General features: G+C 40.0%; 1 protein-coding gene across 2 annotated transcripts in view; it reads left to right on the forward strand.

The window, feature by feature from the left end:
• The window catches only part of TFPI (tissue factor pathway inhibitor), a 165,039-nt gene that overhangs the window by 87,370 nt on the left and 64,357 nt on the right, over positions 1-13,312 (forward strand). For both annotated transcript variants that reach the window (XM_053698530.1, XM_053698531.1), the window contains exon 5: positions 10,835-11,011. In XM_053698530.1, the coding sequence (XP_053554505.1) occupies positions 10,835-11,011 (177 nt within the window). The remainder of the gene's footprint in view (positions 1-10,834; positions 11,012-13,312) is intronic.

Here is a 13,312-nt window from a genome sequence, read left to right on the forward strand (position 1 = left end):
TACCGTAGCAGGCGTCTTCCATTTCTTCTCATCATCCAGTTTAATTCTGACACTTTGGCCCGCTTTCAGTTCCTGTAAAGGCCTCACAGAATGTCTCCTGTCGTAGAAGAAACAATAACCCTTTTTGGCCTCTTCATCCCTCCTAAGGACTTCGTCCCGAGGAACAGGGCCAGGCGGCTTGAAGACACCCACTGAGGGTAAAGTGGTGCGAATCTGGCGTCCTAGCATCAGCTGTGCCGGGCTAAACCCGCTGGCTTGAATGGGCGTCGCCCTGTATGACAAGAGGGCTAGGTACGGCTCAGATTGCTTTAGAATGAATTTTGTTGTTTGAACTGCCCTTTCAGCCATTCTGTTGGCCTGCGGATAATGTGGACTTGACGTGGTATGTACAAAATCATATTCCCTGCTGAAAGCACTGAACTCTGTAGAAGCAAACTGCATACCATTATCACTCACCAGCTCCATTGGAATGCCCCAGCGGGCGAACAAGCTCTTCAGGCGAATGATAACGGCCTGACTTGTGATATCATTCAGGGGTGCAATTTCCAAATACCTGGAATAGTAGTCGATCACAACAAGAAACTTTTTCCCGTGCAGTTCACACAAATCAGCAGCTATTTTCTGCCACGGCCCCGCAGGCAGCGGAGTAGACATCAAGGGCTCCCTTCTCTGAGTAGGCCGGCGTTCCCAGCAAAAGGCACATTTAGACACGTGATTTGCAATGTCGGAGCTGATCCCAGGCCACCACACAGCTGTAGCTGCCCTTTCTCTGCACTTTGTAATGCCTAAGTGGCCATCGTGAATCCTGTTTAACATCTCCTTCCTCATGCTGACAGGAATTACAATGCGGTCTTGGAACAGCACCAACCCCTCCAGCTCTGTGAGTTGCGACCTCTCTGGCTGGTAAGCATTTAAAGACATCCAGGCTGCCCGGCTCTCGGGCCAGCCTTCCTTTATGTACCTTATAACTTCTTGCAGATCTGTGTCCAAATATGTCTCTTTCTTTATCTCTTCCAGTTTCCTTGAAGAAATGGACTTAGAGGCCAGAACTGAATCAACATACACTTTCACATCCGATTCCGTGGAGGATTCTTCAGCAGCAGCCAGCGGGAGCCTGGATAGTGTATCTGCCACAACCAGTTGTTTCCCCGGCACATGCACTGCCTGAACATTGAACCTGAGCAGTCTCATTAAAAGTCTCTGGCATCTCAAGGGTGTTTTGTCAATGTCATAAGAGTTGATTAGAGGGACTAGCGGTTTGTGGTCAGTTTCCAGACTAAATTTCTCCAAACCCACTAGATAGCGCTGAAAGCGCTCACAGGCCCAAACTGCAGCCAGGCACTCTTTCTCAATTTGAGCGTATTTTGACTCCGCAGCCATCAGTGTGCGGGAACAGTAAGCGATGGGCTGTAGTTTATTTTCGTTCAGCTGCAGGAGTGCAGCCCCCAACCCATAACTGCTTGCATCGGCACTAATCACAGTCTTTTTTGAAGGGTCGTAGAACCCCAGCACTGGGGCAGACCCAAGCAGGGACTTGGCATGCAGGAAAGCTTTTTCTTGTGAAGGTCCCCAGACCCAGGCAACGTCTTTCTTAAGCAACTCTGTGATAGGGTGTAAAACTGTAGATAAATCTGGAAGAAACTTGCCCACGTAATTTACAAGGCCCAATATCTGTCTCAGCTCATGTACATCAGAAGGGCTTTTCATCTGTTCAATAGCACGAATTTTCTCGGGGTCTGGCTTGATGCCATCCCCGTTGATGATATGCCCAAAGTAGCATAATTCAGTTTTCCTAAAATGACATTTTTCTTTATTCAGCTTCAGCCCAGACTCTTTGATAGCCTGTAGCACACAACTCAAACGCTGATCATGCTCCTCCACTGTAGACCCATACACTAGAATGTCGTCCATGACGACCGCTGTGCCCACGTGGCCACTCAGGAGAGAACTCATTTCCCTTTGAAAGATTTCAGGAGCGGAGGATATCCCAAAGGGGAGTCTGCAGAAGCAGAACCGACCTACCGGTGTGATAAAGGTAGTCAGTTTGCGGCACTTTGGATCCAGGGGAATCTGCCAAAAGCCGCTAGAAGCGTCTAATGTGGAAAAGAACTTCACCCCAGCCAACTTCGGAGCTATATCTTCCAATGTCGGCAGCACAAATCTCTCTCTCTTCACTGCCTCATTCAACCTTTTCAGGTCCACACAGATGCACACCTTTCCGTTTTTCTTTGCAACTGGAACAATGGGGGCACACCAATCAGTCGCTTCAACAACCTCTTCAATAACCCCCATAGACTTCATGCGCATGAGCTCTTTCTCCACTTGAGGCATGAGCGGGAACGGAATTCTACGAGGAGTAGAAATACTGTATGGGACTGCGTCACTTTTAAGTGCTATACGGAATGGTTTGCAATTCAGTAGGCCCAACTCGCCAAACATATCTTCGGAAATCTCATTCACTCTGGCCACGAGGCCCAAGTCACAGGCTGCTTTTCTGCTCAATAAACTGTTAACACACTGACCACGGATCACATGCACCCACATGGTGAACTTCCTTTGCTTGTACTCACAGCTGGCAAGAAATTTCCCCACACAATCAATGCGGCCACCAGGACTATGGACATTTGTAGTAACCTTCGCCAGCTGGGGCTGTCGAGGCAGTTTCATAAATTCAGCAAAAGACATTACAGTGATATCTGCTCCTGTGTCAATCTTAAAATCAACTTTGGCTCCCATTACAGTAAAAGTAACTTTCCAATCTTCCTCTGAGCTTGGCCGTTCCACAACGGACCCCACAAAAGACACTTCCTGACCCTCCAGGTCACCGTCCACCTGCATCTCCTTAATGTATTCAGTTTTACACACCACTTCAAAATGGCCCATTCTGTTACATTTTCTGCATCTTTTATCTCTGGCTGGGCATATAACACTCTGATCATGGGCACGGTAGCACCGCGTGCATCGGCCATGTTGCGCCCATCCACTTCTAGGCCTTTCCATTACTTTAGATCTACCGCTCACACTGTGCCTTTCACTAGCAGTTTTCCTAGACTGTTGCACTTCATCCACAATACTCTCAGACCTCAGATCAGCACTTTGCTTTTTCACCAGTTCACTCTGGCGGGCCATCCTAATAGCCCCATCTAACGTTAAATCAGGCTCTAACTGCAGCTTCAGTGAGACTTCAGCAATTCCAATAACTATTCTGTCTCTGATTTGCTCTTCTTTAGCAACACCAAACTCACAGAATTCAGCTAGTTCATACAGGCTGCGCACAAATGACTCCACAGATTCTCCCACACGCTGATTACGTTTGTGAAAACAAGCTCTCTCATGAATCACATTTCTTTTGGGCACAAAGTGGGCACTGAGTTTATCCATAACTATATCAAAGTTAAATTCTTCCCCTTCTTGGAAAGTAAAAGCATTGAACACTGGCTCCACATCTTTCCCCATAGAGTATAAAAGAGAATTAACTTGTACTTCACCACTCTCCTTGTTCAGTTTGGATGCAATCCTGAAGCGCTGAAATCGCTGACGCCATGTGGGCCAAGCTGCAGGCTGAGAGAAGTCAAAAGGCTCAGGTGGGGTAAACTTTGACATTGCAATCGATCAGGAACAGAAGCGCAGTCCAGAACTTCTGACACCATGTCATGAGATGCAGGACATATGCAGGACACAGCAATGATGGTACAACTCTATTTTATTGCAGAGCATAACAATACACATCTAGCCAGGTTGATTGTACTAAACTAACTGCGACACAGACACCGGACCTAAGCCCCGCCCACATACTAGTGACATCACATCCTGCTCTCATCACACCTATAATCTACCTGCGGTATCCTCGACACTCTTAATACACAACCCTGTGTGCTCCTAATATCTATATTAGTATTAATGGTAGTCACAGTACCCCTAAAAGTCAAACATTGGTAATTTTTAAGATATACTATGTTTTAGTTCTATAATGCACCTGTTTGGAATGTGATATAATCTGAGTTTATACTGGTGCAGTATAGATATCTATAGAGAGTGAACACCAGAGGGCTGAACAGGTAGCTATAGGCCTAGAAACAACCCATATATAAATCAATCAAAAGGGCTCACACCACCCTCACACCACTGAGGTTAGTCATTTAGTGTGTAAAAGCCTTTTTATTCCCTAAGCAGTTATTCCAAATAAGGTTTAAGAGTGTTTTATAAGAGGGTACTTATGTTTCTTTGTTAATTATACCTCTCCTAAAGCGGACACATAACTTTATATTACTGCTGAATATTGGCTCCTCCAAGTTCTGTTTACACAGTGATTTTTTGTAGTAAATCTAGAATAAAAATTTGTTAGATTTTGGATACAATATAAGTAGAGGTTAGCCTCAATTCACCTTGTAGGTGAGTCTTCTATATTGTAAACTCTGACAGAATCTGTGGCTGGTCCGGCGACTCCCCTATATAGGAACACTTATCACCCCATTAAACTGCAAGGTTTTTTTTCTCTTTTTTTTTTTCAGTGCACTTAAATCCAATCCCTCTCTACCCTCACTCTTCTCCACCCCTTTCCTCACAGGATTCACTCCTTCCCTTCCCCCTCTTTTCCTTCCCCCCTTTTTTTCACATGGCACGGGGGGGTTCTTAATTCTAAGTTGGTAAATCAACCACTTTAACTACCACGGTATATGGATAAGTTCCTTCACAGTCACTCCCGGACTCCCTCGCCAGCCATGGCAGCAAAACAAAGAGAAAGAAGAAACAAAAACAATACAGACTTAGCTATTGAGGTACAGCTACCTCCTACAAATACTTTAGGGGTCAATGAAGCTATTAACATGCAAGTTTTAGTAACAAACATTGCAGAAGCTTTAAACCCTAAATTTTATGCCCTGAGGGCGGAGATCAAACAAGATATAACATTACTGTCTCAAGAACTGAGGCACTTTACCAGTAGAATTAATGAAGTGGAGCAGAGGGTATCTGATCTTGAGGATCTAACTATCACTCACAGCACAAGTCTAGAATCTACAGCAGCCACCTTATCTAAAATGCAAATTAAAATTGAAGATCTTGAAAATAGGGCTAGAAGAAATAACATCCGCATTATCGGGGTACCTGAGGGAAAACACCTTGAGAATCTAAATTTATTTATCTCAGAGACCCTAGTGCAGCTACTCAAGATCCCCTCTAGTAACCCTCAAATAGTGGTAGAAAGGACCCATAAAATAGGGAAGCCACAGGTTGATAACAGAAATAACAGCAGACCCAGGCCAGTAATAGCTAAATTGCTCAATTTTAATGATAAAGTAACTCTTCTCCAACACTTTCGTAAGAACCAGCCTATTATTTTTAAAGAGAGTAGAATTCTCCTATTCCAGGATTACTCAGCAGAAACAGCATTTAAAAGGAGAAATCTGGCCCCAATTTGTTCCAAATTTATCCAACAGGGTTATCAGGCCCTAATTAATTATCCTTCTAAACTTAAGGTTTTTGTAAAGGGAGAAGTTTATCTTTTTGAAAATGCACAAGACGCAGAAAAATTACTGAGCCAACTAAATTCTAGTGAGTAAGAACGAGTCCGTATCAAGGACCCGTTGATTTTTTTTCCTGTCATCTTCCTTTAATTAGACGGATGCAGGAACCCTTGTTGGGAACAATAAAGGCTCAAGGAAGGAAGGAAAATGTTAGTATTAGCTGTGTGGGGGTCCCTTCCCCTTTTTCTTTTTTTTTTTTTTTTTCTTCCCCCACCCTCTCTGCATCCTACTCCCCCACTAATTAAAACACATGGTTCATTTTAAAACAGTATCTTGGAATGTTGGAGGTATCACCACCCCCATAAAGAGGAAATCGATTATTACCCAATTAAGAAAAATGAATACAGATATAGCATTCCTCCAGGAAACGCATCTCAACCTAGAGGAAACGCTAAAGTTAAAAACATCATGTGTTAAGGAGGTGTTTGCTTCACCAGGTCAAGGGAGGAAGAGAGGGGTGGTTATTTTAGTAGGGAAAATAATCAATACAGAAGTACTTATACTGGGGTAGATCCAGAGGGGAGATCAGTGATTAAAAATAAAAATTGATAATCGTGTTTTTACATTGTGTAATGTTTATGCACCTAATACCCTTGATCCGGAATTCTGGAACCAGCTGCAAATTGGGATACTTTCTGTATTGGAAGGTAACTTAATTCTTGCAGGAGACTTTAATATGGCTCCACAGTGCCCTCTTGACAGATTGAGACAAAATACAAAACAAAAAAAGCACAAAAAAGATAATCTGGAAACCAAATTACTTACTAGACTCATGCAAAATCTGGGTATTAAGGACATATTGAGGATGCAAAATCCTGATGTTAGGGAGTATACATGCCTATCTAAAGCTCACAAAACATTATCAAGAATTGATCTTTTTCTGATAGACGAAAGACTTCTGTACATTTGAGGTTAAAGCAAAAATACTTCCTATCTCCCTGTCTGATCATGGGCCAATCACTCTAGACTTCCAGGCCAAATAGTTTAAGTCTAAGCCAATCCGGTTCTTTTTTCCCTCTTTTTTAGCTTCAGACATGAAATTCAAGGTCTGGCTTAGAACTAAGTTTAACAATTATGATCTCTGCAATTCAGAATACAGAGACCGTCCTGCCATATTTTGGGAGGCAGCAAAGGCCGTATTAAGAGGCGAAATTATAGCCTATACTGCTATGTTAAACAAAAAAATGCAACAAAGGGAGAAGGAATTAACGAAAGCAATAACAAATGCATATAACCGATTCCTCTTTGATCAAAACTCGGCTAACTGGGTTAAATACAATAAAGCCAAGAGCAATAAAGATGCTTTTCTACTATATAGAGAAACCCAGAAAGAATTAAAACTACAGTCTAAATTATATAAATATGGAAATAAATCCGGGAAATTGCTATCTAAATTGGTTAAAAGCAAAAAAAAGCCTTCGATAATCGAGAAGCTAGTCTCAGGGGGGAAGAAAATACTTAAACATGAGGAAATAGCTGAAGAATTGGTAAAATATTATCAAGAACTATACTCCTCCAGACCCCCAGATCTAGCCCGAGCGGAGGATTTTTGGAGCAAAATATCTGTTCCTAAGGTATCTGTTGATATAGCTGAAAGCCTTAACGCTCAAATAACAGAGGAAAAAATTAAGAAAGCCATTTCTTACCTTGCCCTGAATAAAGCTTCTGGCCCCGATGGGTTACCCAACGAATTTTATAAAATTCTATCTTCAGAGATATCTTCACATCTTTGTAAACTGTATAATTTCATGTATATGAATGGAGAGGAGGTGACAAAATCTTTTTCAGCCTCTTACACAACTTTAATACTCAAAAGCGGGAAGGATCCAACCCTGAAGGAGTCATATAGGCCAATTGCTTTGTTAAACTCTGATTATAAGATATTTACATCAATTTTTGCCCAAAGACTGCAAAAAAATATTAGGTGATATTATTCACAAAGACCAAGCTGGGTTTTTAAACTGTTGAAACTCTTCAGCAAAAATTAGAGAGGTCCTGGTGACATCAGAATATATTTTCTGTTCGGGGTGGGGGGGGAGGGGGAGACCGCCCCGGACTTAGCGGTGATCTCGGTCGATGCCGAGAAAGCATTCAACTCGGTCCAACATGAACATCTTTTTCTTTCCCTAGAAAAGTTTGGTTTCACAGGAGGTTTTCTTGGTTTTATTAAAAATCTTTATAATCAGCCTCACACGAGGCTAATTGTAAATAACCTACTCTCTCCACAAGTCACATTGGGCAGGGGAACTCACCAGGGTTGTCCCCTCTCCCCCCTCCTCTTCGATCTCTGCATCGAACCTTTAGCAATTATGATCAGACAACAACTAGAAGGCATTAAAATAGGTAGTTATGAAATAAAGTTAGCTTTGTATGCGGATTATATTCTCATTAATTTATCAAATAGTAAAACTAATCTTCCTAAACTACTACAAATTATTGGTCAATTTGGCTCTTTTCTCGGGCTACAAAGTAAATACCATGAAATCAGAATTACTTTAGCTCAGGAAAAACAGTACCTCTTCTAGTAACATTCCTTTTCGCTTAGTTAAAGACTCATTTAAGTATCTTGGTATTAACATCCCGAGTGACCCAAAAGACTTATATAAGCTTAACATACTCCCAGTTTTATCAACATTTAAAGAAAAGCTCAGAAATTGGGAGAGTCTGCCATCTCGGGACGGATAGCATTATTTAAGATGGTCCTTCTTCCTAAACTGCTTTATGTTTTACAGAATACAGCAATAATGCTCTTAGAAAGAGATGTACGGATAATAAATAGCATGCTCAGAAGATTCATCTGGCAAAAAGCCAGACCTAGGATCTCATTGAACAAATTATTCTCTTCAAAAGCTGATGGAGGCTTTGCCTTACCAGACATAAGGTTGTATAACCTGGTTTTTTTAGCACGAATAGTAGCTGATTGGATTTTTTCCAGGGACTATGTGTTAAACAATAAACTTGAAGAGAAAATCTGCTATCCATATTTACCAACAGCGTTGATACACTGTGAACCAAAAGAGTGGCCAATCAATATTAGAGCACTTAAAATGTTCCTTAATCCCTTGAGGGCTTGGAAGAAGATAGGAAAGCTTTTAGAAATAGACTGTCATGTGTCACAATACCTACCTTTAATGGGTAATCCCAAATTTCAGGCAGGTTTAGATTCACTGGTGATTAAAAATTGGCATATATTAGGATTGGACAGACTTACATATTTTGTGGATCAAGAGAAAAAATGTATTAAAGCATTTGATGAACTTAAAAATAACTTCAATCTCTCGAACAAGGAGTTCTTTGCGTACTTACAGACAAGGCATTTTGCTTTAGATCTGATGCAGATAGTTAAGTGGCGATGGGACTTAGGCAGCCTAGAGGGACGGCTTACCTTAGTAAGGAACGGGCTGATGTCGATCACCCCATGCTATCAACTGCTGGGAGATAGTAAAGGGAAACATTTTCTTGAAAAAATGGCCCATGATTGGAATTTAGCGCTGGCACAAGATCATATCGATAGTCAATTTATAAAAACTTCTATTTACAAGGTATCTCAGGCTACAATTTCAGCTACATGGAGGGAGGCACACTTAAAACTTCTACATAGATATTATTATACCCCTAAAAAAGGGTATAAGCTTAGGAACCCAAATTTTGATAAATTTCCCAAATGTTCCATGAGGGCTGCAGATTTGAGACATATGTTATGGGACTGTCCATTGATTAGACAGTGCTGGTACAAAATGGAATTCTGGGTGAAGACGTCACTTAAGATCTCCCCTCTGGATTTTTCACTGACACAGGTTATATTCTGTTTAAATAACCAGGAAGAATACCAGCTTAATGAAAAGCTAATTATCTCAATTAATTTAGCGGTGAGATACCTAATTTTTAAGAAGTGGAAGTCAAGAAACTTACCAACGGTATCAGAGATTAAAAACTTTCTCAAAAAACAATGTATTTTAGAGCAGCGAGATACTAACATCGATAAGGAATCTGATATCAAGTCTTTTTTTAAAAAATGGGCACCATTCATTAAATCACTCACAGTGTCAGAAATTGACCAGATAATACTCCCCTTCCAAATCTCGGAATTGGTACTTCTGGGAATATGGTAAAAAGAGATGGATCTTAATCCCCTTCCCTGTGTGTGGTTGTTGGGTTTTTTTTTTTTTTTTTTTTGTTTTTGTTTCTTTTCGTTATCTGTTATTGAGACAAGTGGATGGCTTGGGGCCTCACTATAGCTGAGGAGGGACAAATTAGTAAGTAGGTAGTTGGGGAAAATAGGGACAGAACAGGAAAACGGAATTATCAGCTTAAAATCATAAGACATAATCAAATATTACTATTTTAAGTTAGGAAATTGTAAGTAAGAATATGTCAAGAGGCTGGTTAGGCTATCAGCGGTTAAACTGATAACTATTAATACTAAAGATATTAATTAGACAGAACGGGTCGGACCGTCTTGTAACTAATTCAAATTAATATATTTTTTCTTTTTTTCTTCTCTTTTGTATATTTTCTAAGTTGTAACTCTTATAGGCTTATGATTGTGAAATTAACAATGATTATGTTTAAACCATGTGTCGTAATTCGGAAAAATTGTTAATTGTAATATGTTAAAAAAATTACTAATAAAAAGATTTAAAAAGAATAAAAAATGGTATTCTCTATCTGAATCATGAAAGAGAAAAATTGGGTTTAATGTCCCTTTAATGAGCTGTATCTGAACACAATTTGTGAATCACAAGTGATGTAGAATACTACTTTACTCTTCTGCTTAGTGTCACCTGTTCTTAGGTTACCTCAGCTTCCAGTTGTGTCACATGACCCTGCTCACTGCATCCTCCTTCTGATTAATCTATATATCCTTCACTTGCTAGGAGGCATCAAGAGGGGTGCTCCTATTGGTCCCAATTTTTGCTGCTAATATATTGACAGAACACAGGTGGCGCTGCAGCACAGCTTTTCCTTTGACCCATGTACTGCAATGGAGAGAAGCGTTCCTGTACCTGCCTCTCCATAGCATTACATGGGGGGAAAATATTTTTTTTTTTGACTTTTTTAATTAAAATTTAATTAAGCTTTGGCCACATATGGCAGGGTAGGCACTGCCTCCCCTGCCTCTTATGAGTGCACGTCCCTGCAAGGTGAAAATCTCTCTCCCCACTGTAATAAACCTTTTCAGTTTAAATATAACAGAAATCAAGTGGTTTTGGCATAAGGCTCAAAGGAAAGCAAAGTATTTAACTTCCTTATCTATCATTTTGTTCCATCATTTCTCATTGCTACATTTCTTTATTTACAATTTGTAGGAATGCCAGAGTTTTGCTTGCAGGAGGAAGATCCTGGAATATGCAGAGGATATATAACCAGATATTTATACAATGCAAATTCAAAAAAGTGTGAAAAATTTATATATGGTGGTTGCTTAGGAAACAGAAACAACTTTATCTCTATGGATGAGTGCCGATCTACATGTGAAAACCTAGGTAAGTTTTTTTTTTCTTCTTACTCTCATGCTTTATTTATTTGCTTCTTTACACATAAACTCTGCACCAAAGTGAATTAGTAAATTATGAATTAATTAATAAAACAGATCAAGTGACATGCAGACATTTTGCTACTTAAAGTGGAAGTAAATCCTAGCGTTTTACAAACGCTAGGATTTATTATTGAAACAAATAAAGGGGACTTTCATTCATGAAGTATAAGAGACTCCATGTAGAAAGCTCCTTTATTTGATTCAATCGATCACCGTTTTTAGCTGTTACAACAGCCCATGGCTAAAAAAATTTTTACTAAGAGGTGACTTTTTCACCTTTTAGCCAATAGCCGTGTGGTAAATCCGGCTTGGCGCCCATGGGAGCCGGATTTAGAGCACGGCTATTGGCTAAGAGGTGAAAACGTCACCTCTTAGCAAACAAATGTTTTAGCCGTAGGCTGCTCTAGCAGCTAAGAATGGCGATCAGTTGAAACAAAGGAGCTTTCTACATAAAGGGCTAGATTTATCAAGCCCCTACGGCAGCAAGAACTTGCTCGCCGTGATTTATCAAGCAGCGGTCACAAGACTCTAAACTGGCGAAATTCAATCTCCTCGGTCGAGTCCGACCGAGGAGATTGACAGCTCCTGCCCGCGCGTGATTGGCTGTGCACGGGCAGGGGGCGGGATTGCACGCGAGCGCAAAATTGTGCTCGTGTGCAATGCCAAATACCTGTGGGTAACTTCGCCCCGCCACAGGCGAGCTGAGGCGTACAGGGGTGCGTATACGCACCCCTGTACGCCTCAGCTATAATAAATCTAGCCCAAAGTATCTTATACTTCATGAATGAAAGTCCCCTTTATTTGTTTCAATAGTCAATCCTAGCATTTGTAAAATGCTAGGATTTACTTTCACTTTAAAAGGACATGAAACTCAAAAATGTTCTTTCATGATTTAACCCCTTAAGGACAAGGCCATTTTTCAATTTCTTACCCTTAAAGGGACACTAAACCCACATTTTTTATTTCATGATTCAGATAGAGCAAGCAATTTTAAGCAACTTTCTAATTTACTCCTATTATCAATTTTTCTTCGTTCTCTTGCTATCTTTATTTTAAAAGCAGGAATGTAAATCTTAGCAGCCAGCCCATTTTAGGTTCAGCACCATGGATAGCACTTGCTTATTGGTGGGTAAATGTAAGCCTCCAATAAGCAAGCATAACCCAGGTTCTCAACCAAAAATGGGCCGGCTCCTATGCATCACATTTCTGCTTTTTAAATAAAGATAGCAAGAGAACGAAGAAAAATTGATAATAGGAGTAAATTAGAAAGTTGCTTAAAACTGCATGCTCTATCTGAATCATGAAAGAAAAAAATTGGGTTTAGTGTCCCTTTAAGGACCAGGGCTATTATTACATTTCTGCTGTGTTTTTGTTTAGCTGTAATTTTCCTCTTACTCATTTACTGTACCCAGTATATTATATAACGTTTTTCCTCGCCATTAAATTGACTTTTTTAAATATACCATTATTTTAATCATATCTTATAATTTACTATAAAAAAATTATAAAATATGATGAAAAAATGGAAAAAACACACTTTTTCTAACTTTGACCCCTAAAATCTGTTAAACATCTACAACCACCAAAAAACAACCATGCTAAATAGTTTCAAATTTTTTTCCTGAGTTTAGAAATACCCAATGTTTACATGTTCTTTGCCTTTTTTGCAAGTTATAGGGCAATAAATACAAGTAGCACTTTGCTATTTCCAAACCATTTTTTTTTTCAAAATTAGCGATAGTTACGTTGTATAACTGATATCTGTCAGGAATCCCTGAATATTCAGTCACATGTATATATTTTTTTTAATAGACAACCCAAAGTATTGATCTAGGCCCATTTTGCTATATTTCATGCCACCATTTCACCGCCAAAATGTGATCAAATAATAAAAAATCGCTAACTTTTTCACAAACTTTAGGTTTCTCAATGAAATAATTTACAAACAACTGGTGCAATTATGGCACAAATGGTTGTAAATGCTTCTCTGAGATCCCCTTTCTTCAGAAATAGCAGACATATATAGCTTTGGCAGTGCTTTTTGGTAAATAGAAGGCCGCTAAATGCCGCTGCGCACCACACTTGTATTATGCCCAGCAGTTAAGGGGTTAATTAGGTAGCTTGTAGGGAGCTTGTAGGGTAAATTTTAACTTTAGTGTAGTAGACAACCCAAAGTATTGATCTGGGCCCATTTTGGTATATTTCATGGCACCATTTCACCGGCAAATGCGATCAAATAAAAAATAAA

Source organism: Bombina bombina, chromosome 1 (genome assembly GCF_027579735.1).
Source record: "Bombina bombina isolate aBomBom1 chromosome 1, aBomBom1.pri, whole genome shotgun sequence".
Classification (NCBI taxonomy): Eukaryota; Metazoa; Chordata; class Amphibia; order Anura; family Bombinatoridae; genus Bombina; species Bombina bombina.